Genomic DNA, 20,801 nt, shown 5'->3' with positions numbered 1-20,801 from the left:
CATGGATTGATGTAGTCAAACGTCGTTGTTTCAATCAATGCGACAGCGAAATGTATCCTATGGCAGGTATACTCAAATTCTAGCTTGTTCCTCCTTTCGACAGAAAGTCTACTACTAAGGCTGAGAAGAACCAGTTGAGCTTCAAAGTGTATAAATCTACTTAGCAGTGAACCAAGCAGCTTGTGTTGAAAACCGAAACCAAAACCACTCGAAAACAAACCAAACGTTGTAATCTTGACTAAAATGTATCATCTTAAGAAAGAAGAACAATCCAAGAAACCACTACTACTGCTATTACTTCCGTTCTATTGTCAAATCCAGTATCTTGAACTTTCCTGGTTGAGTGCTTCCACGTAGACCAGCCATATAGTTGACTTTCTTGGGTATGGTTGTTCCTGCGTCACGTCTTGTTTGCGTTTCTTGGACTCTGGTAATTTGCAAAACAAAGGGCAAAATTAGACATCACTGATGACACAAAAATCTCAATCATTCTTCAAAGCACTTACTTTGGCTGGTAGTGCTGAGTCTCAGAATCGCGTCGGAAGTGTGAAACATCCGTTTGTGCTGAATGTGTCAGTTTGGTTTTCAGTGCGACCTACAAAATCCAATTACATTGTTTTTTTGTCTCATGTTTCCAAACATTTCAAAGTTTCACTTACCAGCATCAAAGCCTGCCTTCGAAGCTCCCATTCATTCCACTGGTACTTTGGATCCACATGTTGGTCCACGATATGCGTATCGACTTGGCTTGCAGCATCAGCACATAGCGGTGGTCTTGTAAAGAGCTTGTTCTTGGGGAAGAATTTTGCCTACGTAATGATGAGGTTGAGACAGTCGTTTTTTTGTTCTCGTCACGAATAATCCACAAACTCACATTATCTAAGACTTCCACAGTAGGAAACCACCCGGCCAAACACAAGACTCCCACCAAGTCAGGACTTTGGCGACCCCATTCCAGCACTTGTTCCATGATTCCGTCTGGGTTTCTGGCAAATGCTAGAGCGCATGCTTTACTAGCTACAGCAAACAACCGTGATCGGTATTTCAAGAGGCAGATCGATTTGTCGCCGGGTACAAGAAGGCCTTGTTGTTGGACTAGCGTTACTGGGCAGTATCCCTGTTTGACCGTAGGGATGTTAGTGATGGCACGAAGTGTGGAAGGAGATATGGCAATACATACGCCGTATTCAACAGGCAACTTCCAATACTGTGTCGAGTTTCCAGGATGAATGACTTCTATAGCACGATTCAAAGGTGGTATGGCAACCATGACTTCTGTTGCACGTGCAATGATTGATTGATCTATCCAGAGAAATACATATCAGCGAGAAAAATTAAAAAAACGAGCTTAATCAAAGTCGTAAGGATGGCACGCTCTTGACATACCATTAAGAATCTCAGGTTCAATGTCCCGTTTCAATGGATCAAGAGAATTCATCAACGATTCTGGAATTTCCACAAAGGCATTCCGGGAATGAGCTTCTAATTGTGATACGAGTCCTTGTCTAAATGCTAGCAAGTACAGTTCATCTAGCCATGCCATCCATAAGGCTGAGATAGCAATGAATTGTGGCTAGGAAATCGAAAAAGCGTTAAACACAGTGAGACACAATGGAAACGAGGTGAGCCATTCAGGTTACTCACGTAAACTTGATCAACAGGCACAGCAGTCTTGGCCCGACACGTGGATTTCAATTCCTGGATACTTGACTCGAAACGAGCGCTGAGAGCCGTCAATGCCGTATTTGATCTTTGGCACGTATCTTCAAGAGCGTCCAAGTAGGTTAACAGTTGTCGTTGAAAAATTAGGCCTGATTTCAGCTGAGTGATTGATGGTGTTTCGGGTGCATATTCTTGCTGTGAGAGGAATTGAATTGCGGCTGTAATGATGGAAACCATAAAACGGTCAATAAATGCCTTTTTTGTTGGAATGAATTCCTCCAACACGAGTACCTGAATAAACTTGCACGAGATTTTCGGAAGAGGTCATCATTGTCTTAACTAGGTCGGAAAGTTCTCGTAATTCGCGATTACACAGATCGGGCACTAAGAGTCAAATTCGTGTTAAGCTGCTCATCGGTTATGGGCAAAGAAGAAATGATAAGGGAAGAGCTTCTCACATTTTTCAATAGAATCACCACCCTTTCCAAGCTTCATATTGAACAATCTAATTCCCATGACGAGTTGCATGAGACCTGTTAATTGTGCCTCTCGTTCTTGTCTGCCGAGAGCAATGAAGGCTCCCAATTCTGATGGTGGGAAGACAGATTCAAGAGCAGCTATAAAGAAACATGAACAAGTTGAGAATGATGAGAATCAAATTCTTCTGATTGAATTGGTACCTGTAGTTTCACGAACGGCCTTCAAATCTGTAGGTGATCCAATGTATGATCTTGCCAGTAAATACGTTATGATTTTGCCATAGAGAGCTGCAAAAGTTGATGTATTAGCAACATCAACATGTTGGATTTGAAACATTGAAACAGATGCATACCGTCGTAAGCAGCGATCGACTTGGTCTTAGCCTCCAAAATCTCCTTTGCGACATTCGACACACTTTGAATTCGAGCTTGTTTCTCCTTGGACAGAAACTCGGCTAGCAAAAAAGGGATTTTCAACTCAACCTCTATGCAAATAAATCAACTATTTTGCAGCTTCTATGTAACCAACCTTGATTTCCAAATCCGCCATCAAACTCAACCTGCATCCTAACAGTCTCCCACACAATCCCACCAACAGCCCCACCCGTCAAATCAGAAGCGCGTTTCACCAGCTTTTCAACCTGCTCTTTCGTCATTTCAGCTTCAATTCTAAATCCTTCACGTTCATCCATAACAATACTGCGAATAACAAAGGCAGACAAACGATCTGAAACACCACCGGCATATGGATTTGATGGTGTCGTAGCGAATAAAGTGGTTGGTAGTGTGGCGGCTGATATGGCGGTTACGAGTGGTGGATGTTGAGCTCGTTGGGTTCGAAGGATTCGTGTTGCACGTGCAGAGACGTCACGGATTATGTGACGTAGGATTTCGTCAGCTGACATTATTAGAGTCTAGTCGAGCTTGAAATCACGTCGTTTGTTTTTGGAACTAGCTCACGGTCTTGGTTTGACGAGAACTTTGCTGCTGAGTTGGTGTGAAAAACACCTGTGATTGAACCTGTTACGGAAGTTTTTCCACGAGAACATAAACGGGCCCTGGTGTCGTTTATGATTGATTTGATATAATTATAGATCTAGAGATTAAACGATCCATTCTTTTACTACTGTGTGTGTGGGTACATATGTGTGATATACGGCTAGTCTGATAACGAGATTGATCAGGGCGACAATTCTGCACTTCCACCATTTTCGATATTTTCTGTATTCTCAGTGTGTAGTTGCTTGGCATCTAGAGCACTGACAGCCTATGAAAGCACGAATCAATTCAAGTCGAGGATAAATGACAGCCGTTCTATGTAGTTACAGAGTAGATCTCGATGTGTTGATATACGTACCCGAGTCTCTAGCAAAGTCAATCGACGTTCGATTACCGACAATTTCTCATTCAGTTTGGCCAAATTGTGTCGCGCGTGTATGTCTGAGATTCAGGTTGATTGATGTGGGTAAGTGTTGAGTTGTTAAGGCATAGCGGGCGAAGGAAGATATACGAATAGTACAAGGAGGCCAAACGCTACGAGATGCGCCTTCTCTCCAGTGCCGCTTGACAATCATGTTTCTTTACACATACCAAATTTGTTTAAAAAGTCCGTCATTTGTTTGATTCCGAGAGTCACGTTCTCGACAAGATCTCTGTTCTCCCAGTCTTCCTGGATTATGGCAGTAATATCTCGTCCAGAAGCCATGAGCGTCCTTTTCCTGTATGATTATTAACTTGAAATTTCGGTTTGAGCCGAGATCAGAGGTGAAGGAGTGGTGAAAGAGACCAAGTATCTGTTGATAATCAGGTATAACGCGTAACATCGCTGAGTAGACAGCCTACACCTATGGGGCTATAGGCGGACGCGAGATTTTGGTCTTCGCCATTGTCGTCAAAGTTCGCATGTTTTGTGACAACATTTTCAAGTCAGAATAAGGTTTCGACGCGATTTGACGTGGTAGATTTCACCGCATTGACACAACAAATCAATTCTTTTGGCTGCTTGATGTTCTTCCATGACTTTCTTCGTCATTGACAGACTGCTTGGAACACGTCAGCTCTTGGCTTCCATCGTAGCAACAAACAACCTATAGGTCTTGAGAGAGCAAGATCACATATACAGCAGTTTGTTTACTATATTTTCATTCTTGCCTTGTCATCATGGCATCCATGGTCAACGTTGAGTTAGACGGTGCCCCATATAAAAAGGTCGCAATCAAGACAACGCCTACCATGTCTTTGCGTCAAATTGCTGACCAGGCTGTCGACAAATTGAAGCTGCAGGATCCGGGAACTTATGGTCTCAAGTAAGCCACATGTCGTGTTTGCATTTGCTGCAACATTTGATACTTATTTGGATGAAGCTTGCTCACCCGTACATTACGCTACTCTAGATACCAAAAGAATACTTTGGACTTGTCTTTATCTGTGAGATTTGCAAATCTGGCTGCTGGCGCAAAGTTGACCTTGATTAAGACTGCAAGTGCTCCTGGTAATTCGACAATACTTGCTGCAACCGTTTTTGTCATTGCTGCTTTAATTCCCTTTTCAAACAGGTGCTGTAGCTTCAGAAGTCAGCATTGCTCTCCAAGTCGAAGATGGAGGCAGACTCATGGCCAAGTTCTCGCCCAATGTCACCTTCTGGCATATCTTGGTCAACTTTGAATCCACATCCAATGGGTACGGTAGCTTGCAGGTGGCCTTTTTTCTCCCCTAAGCTCGCATTGATTGTAACATGACATCTCTCTGACGTAGATCGTTGAACCTAACTCAGAAATCCGAAATACCACCAAAAGAAAAACACGGAACGCTTCTTGGAGCTGTATTGGAATTGGCAAAGAAAAACACTCCTGTATATATGATGCCCGTCTGCATATTCATGAATAAGGAATATGCTACCATACAAGACCTCAAAACAAACACCTTGGCTTCTGCTGGATTGACTTCTGGAAATGGAGTGATTCGATTGCTTTATCGGTACAGTGTCATGACGTTAGCACAAGCACAGAAAGAGATTGAAGCTCCTAAACAACCAAAACCTGTTGCCGTTGTGCCAGCGCCAGCTGTCATACCTGCACGATCAACATCAGCAGCAATACCACTACCACAACCATCATCTTCCAGCACTACAGCATTCATACCACCACCAGTCGCAGTTACACCAATACCCTCAATACTATCTACACCTTCTATAATACCACATCCATCCGAGTCTGTGCCCACTCCTAGATCACCAATAGTTGCACAGCCAATGTCCCAACCTGTGGTGCAACCGTCAGCTCCAACAGAGAGACAAGTCGAAATCGCTCAACCATCAGCTCCAATAGAGAGTCAACTCGAAATTGTTCAACCATCAGCTCCAACAGAGAGTCAAGTCGACATCGCCCAACCACCAGCTTCGCCAGATACAATGGGTAATATGATGGAAGTCGATACAGTCCCTGAAGCAGTCAAGACAGCTCCTGAGGTTGAGACTGTCTCTCAATTATCGGAGACTCCAGAGTCAACTGTAAGTTCGACAATTAAAGTATACCATTAGCGTTTTTGCTTTGTTAGCTGCCATTCACCCACCATCAATTAGGGCACTTTGGAACGAGACATAAGGTTCTTCAAACCTCCACCAGACAATATCATTGGTCCTGGTCGAAGTATGTGAATCCTCTCATGATTTTCAAGCACCAGCACGCAGTTCTAACACGTGCTACTTTTGAAAAACAGTCGAGCTCCCTGACAGTTTCTATGAGCTTACTGCCGTCGAGCTGAAACTATTACTTGATTCAGCCAAGAATCGTCGTATCAAGGAAGAGACTCAGGTTCTAAGAACTCGTGCTATGAGAGAAAAGGAAACACAGCTGAAAACTCAAAAATGGCCTAAAGTGTGTTTCGATATCTTTTGGCCCGGTTTTTACCCATTGGTAATGTTTGAATGCTCACAATACTTAAACAAACTTTTAGACTATGATTCGAGTCAGGTTCCCGGATAGGACTACACTACAAGCTCAATTCTTTTCGTCAGAAAAATGTGAGCTTACGCACCAAAAAAGCTCATGTTCACCGTACATATGAGTCTAACACACGTAACTACTCTTAGTGTCAGCTCTGTATTCGACTGTTCGAGATGCCGTCGCTTCTCCAGAACGTGAATTCACTCTGCACGTCACCCCTCCTATGAAAATCCTGTCTGATCACGACGAATCATTCTGGAAGTCTGGATTGGCTCCAGCAACTCTTGTCTACTTTGCATGGAGAGATGGAGCTACCACGAGTAAGTTAAAGTACTAGTCAGCGTTCAGCATATGCTTCTAGAATAATCCGCAGTTTTTTGCCTCACTTGGATTAATTTTATTTTTGGTGATTAGTCGGTGGTCCATGTCTCTCGTCTGCATCGGCTATGAAATTACAGGATTACCCATTACCAAAGGACGTGAATGTTGTAGTGCCTATGGATGTCGATCAGAAACCACCTGCTGAATCAAATACAACACCAGCAGCAACATCAACAGAAAATGGCACATCAGGTTCAGCACCATCATGGTCTCAACCCACATCCGATAATTCTGCTACTGCCAACACCAACAACGGCAATGGATGGCCTGATGTTACTCCACCGCCATCAGGAGATATAGGATGGGGTAGTGGATCGTCGTCAAATACTGCTACCACCTGGGGTGGGGGAAGAACACTTGGTGAACCACCATCAAGAGTTCCTGGTACAGATGATGATGATGTGGATTCTCAGTCAATGAGGTCTAGACGTACCACAGATACCACTAAAAGGCCTAAATGGTTCAAGCCCTTTGGGAAGTAGTAAGTATCAACACTTCTGATGATGATTTTTTGTTGGTGTCTGATCTCTCTCCTTTATTCAAAACAGGAAAGTAAAACAATAATCCCTGTCCATTTGCGTCCGATTGATGTATTGAAATAACGTGTAGTTTATGAAGATGTTCTATGCTGACAGAATAAATGTACATGCAGAAAATGTGGTTGAGGATTAATCAAATCTGTTACAGTTGTTGACATTAATGTTAAGTTACAGACGATGCATGCAGTGCACATATTACAATATATAAGCAATTAGACCAGATTTTCCTGACAAGGCGCTTCAGTATAATTCCATCCATGCTTCCCTTCCCAATCGTCAGTCCAATCACTTGGATCAGGAGTAACATCAGCAGCATAAAAGAAGTTCGGTTTCAGAATCAAATCTTGTGACAGCATGTAGTCCAGAGATCCATTGTTAAAGTCCGTGAGTCGGAGGAATTCTTTGAATATTTTTACTCGTTCCTCGTGTTGTTTTCCTGGCTATTTTGGTTGAATGAGGCAAAAAGGGGGTTTAAGAGTGATTTATACTCGTGGAGTCGATGGTGGTCAAAGATTCAAATGTTGGTAGTAGAGACATACCAGATGTATTATAAAGTCTCCTGGCAGGTACCAGCCTGGCACACTATTGAAATCTAGACGCGCAACGAATTCGAATTTAGTGAGAGAAAAACGAGCGCAACATTATGGTCAATGCTTCTAGAATTTTAAACACTGGTTGCAACAACCCGTACCTCTATTCCCAACATATTTCACATGACAGTCCAATGAGTCATTTCTACTTGGATAATGCCTAAAATGTATAACATCGTGTCTCCAGCGTGGCCAAAAAAACAAGACGTCCTTGCAGCATCATACCATAACAACTCTCTCGGCGAAACACGCAACGTCAGCATAATCAGCCCCTGATCATTCAGCCATACATTCCCACCGTTACAGAAGTGCAGCCACCCATTCATGACTCCCAACGGATGCGTGTCGTCGACGCTATGTCCATTCTTGTCTTTTGGGCACTCGTTTGGGTGTATCAGCGCGTGCTGCCATAGGTATGTGAAGAAATCACGCGAGAAGGGTGTGTTTTTGATGAACATCACACCGGAATTTATCACCTTCCTAATAATGATGGTTATGTGAGATTGGGCGAAAAAAACCCCCCTCTATTGTCAAGCAGCTCAACATCGTTTACCAGAAAAGCGGAGGCTTCCCACACCCATTCAGAATCAAATTATAGCGTTCATCTAAATGCTCGTCCACAGTTTTCGAAAAGTTTAAGAAGATGGAGTCAGAGTCCGTCCATAAGATCCAGTCTGGTCGTGACGTGTCTTCTAGTGCGGATATGATACTGACGAGTTTCAGGTACTGTCTGTCTAGCAGGAAAAGAGTGCTCAGTGTTTCGAAAATGCTGGAAATCAATGGTGCCAGGTTTGTGTCTGCCTCGTCTTCGCGTTCAGTTGGGTGGGTCTCGTTGACAGTTCTTACTTGATCCGATATCAGGTCCATTGAACTTCTGTACGAGTGGATAGTCGTACGCGTCCACTATTCCATATCTAAGTGTTACATGCGAGAAAAAGTCTTAGTCATGACGGCAATTTGGCAACGTTGGGGTCGATTTTTATTGTACCCATGTCGTTCAGCATAAGCGACTTTATTCGGCCACGTGAGATTCTTCATGTCGACATATTCAGGATGCTCTCGCGATGAATACAGGGTCACAATCAGAACTTGCTTTCTGACGAGACTCGTGCTATTGCTACGAAAAATACAGATTAGTTTGATGTGTGGAGAAAACCAAAGAGAGCAACGGCAGAAGTTAATTATTAGATATGTCTTATAGGCTTACGTGTCTATAGATTCCATTTGGCTGCCTGGAAGACTCACTGGCTCGATAACTGATATCGAAAACAAGGACGCGAATTCAGAAAGGTACAGAAGGACCGCGAAAACCGATATAGCAATGGCTGCTATTTTGGCTGGATTCTGCTTTGACATCCATGACTTGATGCTGCCCCCTGCTTGTTCAGAGCCGTCTAGGAGCGGTACCTTCATAGGATAACTTGCCAAGTTTTATTGGCGCAGTTGGCGCTATAGGATATAGGCACAAGAATTGAGCGAAACGCGAGAAGAGATCAGAACCGCTGGTGAACAAAGTCACTAGTCAAATCTTCTTTTCTTTACCACAAGTAAAAAGAATTACTAGTCAAATCTTCGTGTATTTTATTGTAATGTGGCAAAGTGCAGGAATTTATACAGACAATCATTGAGACCTCTAACTTTTTACGTCTCACTCTCCAAGTAAACAAACAGCCATTCCATATAGGGTTATTTATTCCTCTTATGCGTCGGCAACCTTTTTTTCAGATGACGATGACGACGACGATGCCTTTTCCGTGGCAGTTTCTAATCGTTCCGACAAGGCCTTAATACCAGCTTCCATATGAGACGAGCTTGCACTGCCAACCAATCCACCTAATCCAGCAGTCAATGGTCCATCTGTGCCTGGAGTCACTGGAATGCGGATGACATTATTATTACTAGTTGTAGCAGCTGGGGTTGTCGTGGCGGGAGCAGGAGCAGTAGTACCATTACTGCTACCACCAGCGGTAGTATCCATCCCAACAAGTTGTTCAATAGCCACCATCCTCCTATTCAAATCGGTCAACGCAGACCCAAACCTCTCCCCATAAATCAGCTGCATTTCTCGAAACTGTGTTCGGACAAGCGTTTCAATCATGGCACCAGAAGCTTGCAATGTAGCAAGCAAGCGGGCAGATGATCGTAATTGTTCTTCTAGAGTGACTCTGAGTCTAGCATTAGATTCAACCTGGTCATACATGGTTTCGAATATAGACATAAAGTTTTGGCGAGAGACAGGGAACCCTGTTGCTGCTGTTGTTGTTGTAGGTGTCATCGGTACTCCTGATTGACTATGAGGGTTGCTGGTGCTACTATTACTGTTGGCGTATAATGGGGATGGTGGTGGATGCATGTGGAGTGGTGATCTTGGAGGAGGAGCCATGTTATCGCTGGGAGCGTTGCTATTTATAGAATGCCCAAACTCTGTTTTTGGTGAAACGAGTGATGGATGAGATCCTACAGGTGGTAATGGTCGTGGCGCTAATTTACTAACTGGTCGTGTTGTAGCTCCTGCGCCTGGTGCACGAGTTGGTGGTGGAGGAGCCATAGATACGGGTGGTTTTACAACTGAGCTAGTTTGGTGAGTTGGCGCATTGGTTGGTAAATCCCCTGCAGAATTGCCGGTAGCTAGTTGTGCTAATGTCTGAGCAGCAATAGCGGTAGATGGGAGTGTTTGGCTGGTCTGGATAGACAATCCAGCTGAATTACGACTGTTCCTGCGATTGGTTTCTGATGGTGGGGAGGTCATGTGGTCGTCCTTTGGGCTGGCGACAGTGGTGTTGATGGAAAGACGTTTACGTTTTGATTTCGAGTCTTCTTCGCCTACTGCTGCGTCACCTGCACGGGTTCTTTTAGTGGCTGATGATTCGGATGGCCTATTTTGCCAATGAGTGTATTAGCAAAGAAAAAACGGAGAATAAATGACAACTTATTGAACATGGCATACGTTTCATCAGAATCAGGCTCTGCAGTTTGTGGTACAGCCTAAAACAGAAATGATTGATTAGCATCATGTTTGACTTGAACCAACACAGGCATCATTGATACTCGCCTCTGTTTGAACATTTTCAATATCCGTATCAATGACTTCCAAATCCTCTTCTACTATTTCCATAGCCCGTTTATATGCTTGCAAGCCCGTCTTGACTAATGATGGGTTGGCCTTTCCACTACATATCTCATCTCTACTACAATTTACCAGCGACTGCAATTCCTTGACTTGCAGCTTGTTTGCGATGTTAGCCAATGCTTCGAATGATAGAAATATTGTGTCTGTTGGTGTTTGGAACATGTAACGTGATGCGTTCTTCCATGCTGGCAATATATGTGCAGCAACACCCTCAGCTCTCTTTAAGAAGATCGTGTCTACATCGTTCTGGTTGAGGTAGTGTGTCGAGTTGGATTTACATGTGTAGAGATAGAATGGAGCTCCGTTGAACTCGCCAATTTTAGCACGGACAAATCTCATGTTTTTGTAATGAGTTGGTTGATGTTGGGTTGTGACAGCTATACTATATGAGGTTTGTGGCTAGCTAGGATGACGGTAAATGTATCAGTTTCCGAGTATGAAATACATTTATAGTACATGGAGAACTAGGCACCAATGCATATTATGCCAAAAAGACACTTTTCAACGACACATGTCAATTCAAACGAACATGAGCAGCACTAATGCCAGACTTCTGACTTGACATGAATAGCAATGGCGTACTCACCTTTATACGTGGACTGACGTTGTTCTAGTCGCTGAATTGCCTTGTAATGAAGTTGCAAAGCCCAAGCCGTTTCTCTCAGTCAACCGTTGTCTGCTTTCGTGTGTGTGGGATGAAATCGTCGTAGAGCGAACGGAGCGGTGTCTACACAAGCTTAAACGTATTTCGACGTGAATTTGAAACGTTAGGATGGCTCAAGTGGGCGTTTTTACGGATTCTTTCTCGGTGATGACGGTCAATCATGAAGAAAAACGAAAAAAATTGCTAGGACGAAAGCGACCATATCCCTTCGGAAAGAAAGATGTGAGAGATCCTTCTTATTTTCTTTTCTATCTTTACTCGCCAGAAACCGGTTCCGTAACAGCAGTTTCATGCAGCGTTGAACAACCATTAGCAAAACTGAACGAACAACACCGTCTATCTTTACTGTATATTAGCGGACGCCACATAATACATTGCTTTCATTACAAAATACATCTTACTCTTCCTGAGTCTTAAGCATTTCAGCTTTTGCGTAGTAACCGTCGTTGCAAGACAATGATTGGGAGTTTTAGAAGATGAGAAATCGTGTCGGTAGTTTAATGACAATTCGGAGGTGTCCAATCGATACGATAGCATGTGATCCATACAGTCGCAACTTTAAGTAAGTCTCAACCTACTTTCATGGCTCGCTTTACTCTGTTTGCGTACATCACCGTTATCATCAGTTGCTGGATTACCGTGCTGTACAACTTGGAGGTGTTCCAACAGTTATGACACATCCCAAATTATCGACTTTGCGTTGCAGTCCTTGACTGCGATAGTTTGGAAAGTCCCCAAAACACCACATCACATATCAGACAAAGTCGTCTTTGAAGAAAATGCAGTTTGTTACAACGATTGACCTGAATTAGAGATAGTTGGGAAGCCAACGACGCCAAAACGTACCGAAATTCCCGTCCTTATCTACCTCTTCAAGGTGTTCAACTTTGTCACGCATACGCAATTGAATCGCGCAACGCTAACAACTCTGCTGCCGATTTTCAAAACTTCCAACTCAAGCTACAGATCAACCACAAGAGATGACAACTCAAGCTCAAATCAACATTGCCAATGACAGCAAGTCCGCTCCTACTGCGGCAAACACTCTTGCAGGTACGTTGGAGCATTCTGTATCAAAACATTTCGTGGATCTATGGAAGAGAAGAATTTCAGCTCTCCACGAGACGACTTGTAATGCTTTTGGATTTAAAATGCGTTCATTCATGCAGATCGTGATTGTCCTTATGGGCCTTTGCTTGTGTGATCACAAAACGATCCTCACTAACCATGGACCTTCACGCGTCAGGTTTGAAAGCAACTCCAGGCTGTAGAGCACTTTTGGACGCCTGTACAGCTAGAAAAGACTACACAATCCGTCTCGGTAGTGAATTACATGGAGTGCAGCTCAAGAACTTGAACGACCAGGTAAGCAAACTCGTTGCGAAACTCTCGAAACTCAACTTACGATTTCTTGGTAGCAATTGGAAGATCTAGCTCGATTCGTTGCTGATCGTGGTGTCGTGTTCTTCAGAGATCAAGAGCTGACTGAGCAAGAACATCTGGCTTTTGGTAGTAGATTGGGTCCTTTACATGTTCACCCTCTGAACTATGGGAAAAAAGATACTCATCCTGCTGTCGTGCCGATCGTCAGTAATGAGAAGTAAGAGCTGCTTAGGTACACGACTGTAAGCAAGATACTCATAACAGGTTCAATCGTAGTTCAAAGAATGTTGCCGGGGAGGTTTGGCACAGCGACGTAAGCAGTGAGCCAGCACCACCAGCATACTCCATCTTGTATATGGAGAAGGTCCCACCGGCTGGTATGATTCAATACAATATCCCGTTTGAATTTTTTTTCGCCTCACACCTCATTCAACTAAATAACAGGCGGCGACACTTGTTTTGCCAGTGCTTATGCAGCATATGAAAAGCTCTCTGATACTATGCAAAATATCGTAAGCCTTCCTCAGTACTGTCTGATACGGAATGACCCATCATCTCATTGGTTGTTTTTTAGTTGGAGGACAAATACGCAATCCACACCAATGCAGTAGCACACGCATCGATTGCTAAATTGTCAGGGGCTAACGTGCAACGGGAATTTGAGTACTCTCGACATCCCATTGGTAATTCAAAATCGGCACCGTGTTTTTTGGCAATCCTCCTTAACCGACTCTTGCAAATCATACACATAGTGAGGACACACGCAGTCAGTGGTCTGAAGGCCTTGTTTGTAAACCAAGGTTTCACAACCAGTATTGTGGGACTTCACAAGGAAGAGTATGTGTTGCTGGACGCTCATTCAAAATTCACGTCAGCGTCTGATGTTTTTCTCCAAAGGTCAACAGCAATATTAAACCACCTCTTTGACGTCATCTCCAAAGGCGCTGATATCCAAATCCGATTCAAGTGGGAGGCAAACAGCGTGGCAATATGGGAGTAAGTGCGGGGTGGTTCCGTTTCCTTTTGTCGATATGCTAACTGAAACAATCACATTCTTAAACATAGCAACCGTGCAGTCCAACATCAAGCTGTCTGGGACTACTACCCACATGCTCGAAAGGGGAGACGGGTCACAGTTGTTGGTGAGAAGCCCATTCACGATGTGAATGGGCTCAAGCAATCCGAAGCTCTTGGTGGTCTTCAGCCTCCACCGATTTGGTCTCGTCATCTCAAGTTGTAAAGTGTTGGTAAACTGTCTGAATATATTTGGACTTTTCTGACAACTTGAAGGTCTTGACTGCGTAAAGCTAAACGCTACCAGAGTGGAAACAATTGGTGTTTTCAGTTTTCGACTACTTTGACTTTGTTTTGTATTCAATATTCTGGTATTGCTACATGCAACAAGCAAAAATACAACCAGATCTACTTTGCATCATACGCGACACTCTCAGCAAACATAGCAAACCCATTGCTAATACCATCATCACGTAATGGTCCAGGCAAATAAGCAATGCCTTTGAGAAACTCTCTCCGATTATCCCACTCATCAACATCTCTATATATACGTCTAGATTTCATGACTGTTCGATGATCAAAGATGATAGCTGAGGATGGTCTGGCATGAGAGAATTCACAAATCTCGTCCGGTCGTAGTTGTCTGTTGAAGGGTATGTTGAGGATTCGTAGTTGATCTAACAGGCCAAGGTCTGAGGCTTTTAAGAGGCATCCTGCCGTCATTTCTGGGACATAGGCGAGTGACAGTTGAGCCTATATGATGGTATCATGGAAAACTGTGGTTCGGCTTTTTTTTGTCGTAGATTGCGCAGCCAAACAGTACACTTACCAAATTACGACAAGACTGAAAAATGGTAAACAGACACTGATCCATTAGACAGCAACAATCATCCAGATCCAAGAATTCAATGTCAGAAGCTAGCCCACTACTTGCCCAGTTCTGGATTGTCTGATTTTGCAACTCTCGCGCTCCCACGAGTGCGAGTCGGCGTAAATTTTGAGTCGAGAATTTAAAGAATTTACTCCATGCATATTGTGAGAGCTCTGCTCCATTAAGTCGTAAGTCTCGTAGCGACTTGCATTGTGAGACGGCGTTTAGCAGCGGATATTCCTGGTTTGAGCATTGAGCGACAGATAGGGATTGCAAAGTTTTAGCACTTGATGATACCACTAATATTGATGACAAAAACTGTTCAAATGGCTTGTGTGATCTTTAAATGTGTCGTTAGCACACTTACGACCAGCTAAACCCTCATGAAGATTAGCACCAGATACAGCCAAAAATTTGAGAGGTAAGTGAGCCAGAGCTAATACATTAGCAGTCCAATCCTCAAGCCAAAACAATCTGATATCCAGCAAAATTAGTGTTGTCAGCTAAAAACGTCAAACAGTAAACAGGTAAGAGTGAATAGCTTTACCCATCGAGATCAAGCACAGTAAGCCTTGCACAAGAGGCAATATCACGTACAACCTCAGCATCTATTGAACTGCAATCATACAGTCCTAGTATCTCCAGCGCGACATCACCAGCTTGTAACACGCTTTGGATGCCACGTGCGTCCAACCTGTTGTCTCGTTTGCCGTCAATGATTAGAGCCTCGATCCGTCGTAAATGCTTTGAAAGGACTTCCATCTTGTCATTAGACAGTCCCACAAGAGCGACGTGCCTAATTCTAGCTAATCGTTGTGGCAACGCACACTCCACGTCACTGGTATCAGTGGAATTGCTGGGTATTGTTCCATTATCAGGGATATCTGTAGGAAATAAAGTGATTCCTGGCAACAAGACTTCAGCAGCAGCGTACTGAAAACGACGGCAGGTTGCAGATAATCGTATCAGTTCCCGTCCAGCCATGGATTCCATGATTTGTAATATGAGTTCGTCGGGCAAGTCCTTGAGCTCCCGATCCTTATGTTCTGGTATACAGTGTGATATGATGTGCTGGTTATGGTAGTCAATGGCATTGGCGCAGGGACCAATGTTGATCTCCACGTCAGAATCCGAGTCTGAATCGAATAAAGAAGTGTGTTTCTTTGCTTGAGCCCATGATATTGGAGATCTGTATGTTGTGCCCATCGTTCCCAACGTGGAAGTATGTCGGATGTTTTGCACCTGCAGTGCTGGGTTTGTAAAAATATAAGAGTTAGCAAAGGAGGAGGATGGGGACTTTTGATGATGCGACGACTACAATTCTGTTAAACAGGTCCAAGGACGGAGCTACTTACCGAGGCAAACTACACAACGAGGTAAATTCCTGTCTGGCTTTTGAACTTGAGCTTACAATGTGAGGGTTTTGATGTTGAAGCAGCACGTTGTCTAATGCCTTCGTGCATTATTAGTGGAGATCTGGCGCTGTACCCTCTGGAGGATATTCTGCATCTGTCATGGTTGATGCAGGTGAGCTTTGGAATTGATTCGTTTGTGATCGATTTTGTCAAGAACGTCATGTATATTGAATTTACGCAACGTGTACAATGCCAGCCACTCAGTTCTTTAGAGAAAAGCATCCTGACGTCCTCTCGGCCCATTTTATCTTCTTACGGAGTCCGATTGCTGGTAAAGAGTGCACAATACACATCACTCTTCTTAAGAGGTTGGAAGTGCCTTTCTAGAACTTGGAATCTCTTACAGTGCTTATTCACTCTCTCTTCTCTGGCAGTGGACGAACCGTCTCTACCGCAAATCTGGAACTAAAGCAAGAGGATGCAAAAGGAGACACACCAACAAGCTTATTCGCCACAATGTCCTTCGGAGATCTGAGTAAAGAGAGCGGTGCTACGAAAATTATGGACGAAACTACTCGACCATCATTATCAAACATGATACCGCTGCCCAAGTACACGACCGAAGATCCACTGATTAGGAGGTATATCAACACTCTTGTTGATGCAGAACAGTCTCCTCCTGTACCGTTTAGAGGGTCCGGTGATGAGCCTGTGCATAGTAGAGCTGATCATATTGGGGCCATTCGAAGTGTAGACAATGCACCTCCAGATGCTAAATTTTTGACATTTGCCAGCGATTACTATCCGAGTCCTGTACATAAGTATGGAAGGCGACTTAGTGGTGGTGCTGCTTGGTAAGTGGTGAACTTTGAACGCTATCTGACTGAATATCTAATGACGAATACTGATGAATGCAGGGCTGCCACTATGGAGTTGACGATACAGTATCGAGCTCGCCCAGTTGATGGTTACATACGGCAAGGTAGTTCAATATTACACCCTCTTGCTGGTTCTGCTCTCGCTCCGTCACTGTCTTTTGGTGTTAAACTGTACCGCTGACTCTCAACCTCATCACTCATCATTCGTAGTCGTTAAATGCCGGCATCTGATAAACGGACGATTCGAGACTGATGTTGAATGCTTTGATAATTCCGGAACTCTAGTTTTGCTGGCTAGAGAGATGAGTCTATTGACACCAGCTGAACGTAACGAACGACGTGGTGCTGCTGGCGCTGCTTCCTCTAGTCTCTAAATTTTAAAATAATACTTGTTTTGCATATATCTAGTCTTGAAGGATTCCATGTTCCATGTTTGCCATAAGGAGTCTGACGCAAAGTTTCCATTTTGCAAAAGTGTTTGGTTTATTTTTTGGGGCATTCATACAAGCTATTGTGTAGCGACTCATTGTATACGCGATTTCCAAAATGCTACTTACAATTGTTACTGTTTTGATTTGTTTGGTTGAGGCCCGTTTGAATGAGAGCTGTCCCATCGAGTACTGGCAAACAAGACCGTCCTTATGCGAGCTTGATGCCACGTCTAGTCTTGATGGAGAGCCGGGAGCCGAGTCGAAATTGTCGCTTTGTGTCTGGAGTATATCGGACGAATTTCTAAAGGATGAAGAGAAAGAGAGTGTGTGTTAGTACTTCTGTGCGGAAGGATGAGAATTGCAAGGTTAATAATGTTGATTGCTTACATGTTTAGCAGTAATTTAATTTCCTTTGAATTTTCGCTGTTGTCGTACCCAGCTTGTAGTAGCATATTCCTTTTCTTCTTCATCATCACTATCAGCACTATAATCACTAACATCATCAGCTTGACATCCTTTGGGTGCGGCTTGTTTCTTGCAGCGGTTTCGGCAGGCGACAAAGTTGAATAATTGGCTGAAGGGGAAGATTGTATTGTTTTCGACTGAAGGCAAGACGGTACTGGTAGTTGCATCGGTCGTAGTGGTAGAAGTAGTGTTGTTGGTAGCAGTAGTAGTTGTAGTAGTATTGTTGGTATTGGTGACGGAGACTTGGACCATAGTTGGATTAGCAGCAGTGAAAGCTTTCAAATATTTGTATTTCATGAGTTGGCCAGGTTTGATTATAATGGCAGAGAGACGACGACCGTTGTTGGTGATGTTTCGATGTGGTTTGCCAGATGCTGCTGATGTAGGTTGTTTCTTGTCGATTTTGGAGTAGATTTCGGGTATGATGCGGGTAGTCCATGTAATATTATCGAGTTTCTTTAGTTCCAATACTGGAGTTGGCATAATTGATGATGGGTAACCTTCGTCGTCTTTTTCTTGTTGGATTTCGGGAGTCTTGAGGATAAAGGCACGGCCTAGACTGGAGATAACTGACCTAATAAATCCTAGCATGTTATAGTAGTCCTTCGCTAACGTGCGTTTTGCCTTAAAGACGAGCTTATAAGTGGATGCTTGTTGTAAATGGTTTTGAGCAGCAAAGCTCAACAAATAGATGATTTCGAGAGAGAACAAAGGTAAAATTCTTGATATATTGCATATATACCGTCGAAGTACACGGCGCAAGTTAGAAGTAATACTACAGCTGGTTCACAGAGTCGTCGAAAAACATCTACATTGTCATCACACTGCCAACTCCGTAATTCTGCTGGAGAAAAGCATAGCAATGGAAGCTCCGTGCATGGTGAGATAGTGAAAGGTCGAAAAGCATCTGCTTTGAGAGCAAAGGCGCAGAGCTCTTCAAAATACTTTCGCCAACAGTTAACAGTTTGGCTTAGTACGTCCAATACAGCTAAACAACACACAGGACCAGCAAATAGTGATGCTCTACATAGCATCGGAGCGGTAAGAAATCTTTTACAGGCCTTGAAGCGCTTGGTTGCTCGTCAACTCTTGTCGGCATACTTCAAACTCAGTCCATCACAACTCCCACATAGACGGGCAGTCCGAAGTCCCAGTCAAGAAGGAAGGCAACCGAGAGGCCACCCGGCATCGCGCGCCACTACGTCGCTATTTGCAAGTTATCTGCAGCCAGTTCCAGCAAGCTCTAAACTTTGAAACAAGTGAAGTTTATAATATACAGACCGAGAGGGCCAATCTCAAACAAGATAGACTAGTATACCTGGTAATGCAGTATCCACGGTATCGCATTCACCGAGGATACCGTCGCAATTACTGCTTTTGGTATTGAACTTACTGACATTTATCTTCATGTTTTGGCTTGATGAAAGGACAACAAAGCAAGGACCAGTGCTGTCGAATACCATATGTCTCCACCTATGTGATTGTGAAAACAAATGGGGTCCTTCCTGTGAGACACCTCATAAGCAAACAAGAAACGAGTATTATTTTGCACCAATATGTGTTTTGCGAAAAATACAAGGTCGTTGTTTGTGCGGTAATAGAATTTCCTACTACTACTACATTTGCTCTACTACTGGCGCTGGTGCCACTGGAACGACTGGAGCAACAACACGTGGTGGTTCTTCATCTTTTGGTTCAAGAATGGTGACATTATCTGGTAGTGGTTTTTGTGGACCGGTCTTTCCGGTAGGGTCAGAATCCAACATGATCTTGACCTTGATACCCAATACACCTATTAAGAAATAAGAAATTTAGAAAACTTATCAACGCGATGCAGGTGCCAAAAAAACAAGAGACATCATAGTCATCATTTGCGAAATGTTTACCTTGACGCAATAAGACGTGTCTGACAGCGTAATCAATAAAGTCTACAGCTGGACGACCAGAGTGGACCATAAATCCATCAATGAACTTCATTGATTTTGCACGAGCACCACGTAATTTTCCTGATACGACAACTTCACAACCTTTGGCACCGGCTTCCATGATGAAGCGGACCACACCGTAGCAAGCACGACGGACTGCCAATCTGTGTTTGAGAAGAAAGCGATTAATTAAACGAGTTGCAGTTTGCGCTAGGCAACGACAAAAACAACTGACGACGTTATGATACTGGTCATCAGTTAACCGATGATTTTCTCGTCATATCATCTGCTCCACTCCCAAATCTCGAAACAGAATTACTCACCCTTGAATCAGCTTAAACTTCAAAGACTCGGCCTGAGCAATAGCAGACAAACCACGAGACTGAATTCTCTCAGCATACAATTCAACAGTGCCATCAGGGAAGTTGAATCTCTTTGATACTACAGATGTTAATTCACGGATTCGTCGTCCCTTTTCACCCAGGACTTTTTGGGTTTGGGTAGCTCTTATAATGATTTCGGTACGAGATGGAGTTACTCGGACTTCTACACCAGAGTATCCTTCTTCTGCGAGTTCACGGGTGAGGAATTCGTTGAGTTCTGCGTAGAAGACACCGTCTGCGACGAACTAGTTGTTTGTGATGGAGAAGACAGTCAGTAATTTGATCAAAGATGTGATTTTGGGGATATTGGGAATATTGGCGTTGCTAAGTTGGTGTCTGTCCCTTCCAGTTGTTTGAATATGTCTGTAGTGCAAATGGGTGACCAAATGTTGACAAGGACATCCCCATCCATCCATCTGAAATCAAGGCGATGCAGAGCAAAAGTGGGCAGATTCATATAAATCCATATCCTAGACATCCATAAATCTACTCTTTGACCCTTGTCTGCTTGATCAATGTCATTGCGTCCACTCTGTCAACATCTCTGTTACAATTCTGACCTCCAGCTTCAAACAACTTCCCACGAGACAGCTAATCGTAATGAAATGGCATGCATTATCGTTAGCGGATACTCACCTTCCTCTTCTTTGAGATATGGGCCATGTTTGCTTGTCTCTTTGTATGTTTTGTGCAAATACGAAGAACGG

At 43.6% G+C, this 20,801-nt stretch overlaps 6 protein-coding genes across 6 annotated transcripts; 2 read left to right on the top strand and 4 right to left on the bottom strand.

Annotated features, from left to right (window-relative positions):
• Positions 1 to 294: 294 nt before the first annotated feature.
• SmJEL517_g02912 (uncharacterized protein) lies at positions 295 to 3,046 on the bottom strand (the record flags this gene model as incomplete). Its single annotated transcript, XM_031168840.1, has 12 exons — positions 295 to 427; positions 507 to 595; positions 660 to 809; positions 875 to 1,117; positions 1,181 to 1,302; positions 1,387 to 1,573; positions 1,645 to 1,880; positions 1,954 to 2,046; positions 2,121 to 2,279; positions 2,343 to 2,429; positions 2,495 to 2,596; positions 2,671 to 3,046. The coding sequence occupies 12 exons, from the start codon at positions 3,044 to 3,046 to the stop codon at positions 295 to 297; spliced, it is 1,977 nt and encodes a 658-aa protein (XP_031025173.1).
• A 1,255-nt stretch (positions 3,047 to 4,301) lies between these two features.
• On the top strand, positions 4,302 to 6,948 carry SmJEL517_g02911 (uncharacterized protein; the record flags this gene model as incomplete). The annotated part of the gene is made up of 9 exons (XM_031168839.1): positions 4,302 to 4,447; positions 4,535 to 4,632; positions 4,697 to 4,820; positions 4,896 to 5,649; positions 5,722 to 5,788; positions 5,859 to 6,016; positions 6,096 to 6,162; positions 6,232 to 6,405; positions 6,500 to 6,948. The coding sequence occupies 9 exons, from the start codon at positions 4,302 to 4,304 to the stop codon at positions 6,946 to 6,948; spliced, it is 2,037 nt and encodes a 678-aa protein (XP_031025174.1).
• Positions 6,949 to 7,217: 269 nt separating this feature from the next.
• On the bottom strand, positions 7,218 to 9,008 carry SmJEL517_g02910 (uncharacterized protein; the record flags this gene model as incomplete). The annotated part of the gene is made up of 8 exons (XM_031168838.1): positions 7,218 to 7,445; positions 7,545 to 7,597; positions 7,697 to 7,755; positions 7,821 to 8,075; positions 8,149 to 8,329; positions 8,442 to 8,509; positions 8,584 to 8,712; positions 8,803 to 9,008. 8 exons carry the CDS (start codon positions 9,006 to 9,008, stop codon positions 7,218 to 7,220), a joined length of 1,179 nt encoding a protein of 392 aa, XP_031025175.1.
• Positions 9,009 to 9,294: 286 nt separating this feature from the next.
• SmJEL517_g02909 (uncharacterized protein) lies at positions 9,295 to 11,064 on the bottom strand (the record flags this gene model as incomplete). The annotated part of the gene is made up of 3 exons (XM_031168837.1): positions 9,295 to 10,471; positions 10,543 to 10,580; positions 10,627 to 11,064. 3 exons carry the CDS (start codon positions 11,062 to 11,064, stop codon positions 9,295 to 9,297), a joined length of 1,653 nt encoding a protein of 550 aa, XP_031025242.1.
• Positions 11,065 to 12,369: 1,305 nt separating this feature from the next.
• On the top strand, positions 12,370 to 14,012 carry SmJEL517_g02908 (uncharacterized protein; the record flags this gene model as incomplete). The annotated part of the gene is made up of 9 exons (XM_031168836.1): positions 12,370 to 12,442; positions 12,636 to 12,754; positions 12,808 to 12,989; positions 13,049 to 13,149; positions 13,217 to 13,284; positions 13,347 to 13,455; positions 13,525 to 13,609; positions 13,670 to 13,768; positions 13,838 to 14,012. 9 exons carry the CDS (start codon positions 12,370 to 12,372, stop codon positions 14,010 to 14,012), a joined length of 1,011 nt encoding a protein of 336 aa, XP_031025241.1.
• A 5,390-nt stretch (positions 14,013 to 19,402) lies between these two features.
• Positions 19,403 to 20,757, bottom strand: SmJEL517_g02907 (uncharacterized protein; the record flags this gene model as incomplete). The annotated part of the gene is made up of 4 exons (XM_031168835.1): positions 19,403 to 19,578; positions 19,673 to 19,875; positions 20,035 to 20,339; positions 20,731 to 20,757. The coding sequence occupies 4 exons, from the start codon at positions 20,755 to 20,757 to the stop codon at positions 19,403 to 19,405; spliced, it is 711 nt and encodes a 236-aa protein (XP_031025245.1).
• Between the last annotated feature and the right edge of the window lie 44 nt (positions 20,758 to 20,801).

This window comes from Synchytrium microbalum, assembly GCF_006535985.1.
Source record: "Synchytrium microbalum strain JEL517 chromosome Unknown SmJEL517_scf0013, whole genome shotgun sequence".
NCBI classification, from domain to species: domain Eukaryota; kingdom Fungi; phylum Chytridiomycota; class Chytridiomycetes; order Synchytriales; family Synchytriaceae; genus Synchytrium; species Synchytrium microbalum.
The sequence above is the reverse complement of the archived record's forward strand: the minus strand, read 5'-3'. Positions and strand labels throughout refer to the sequence as shown.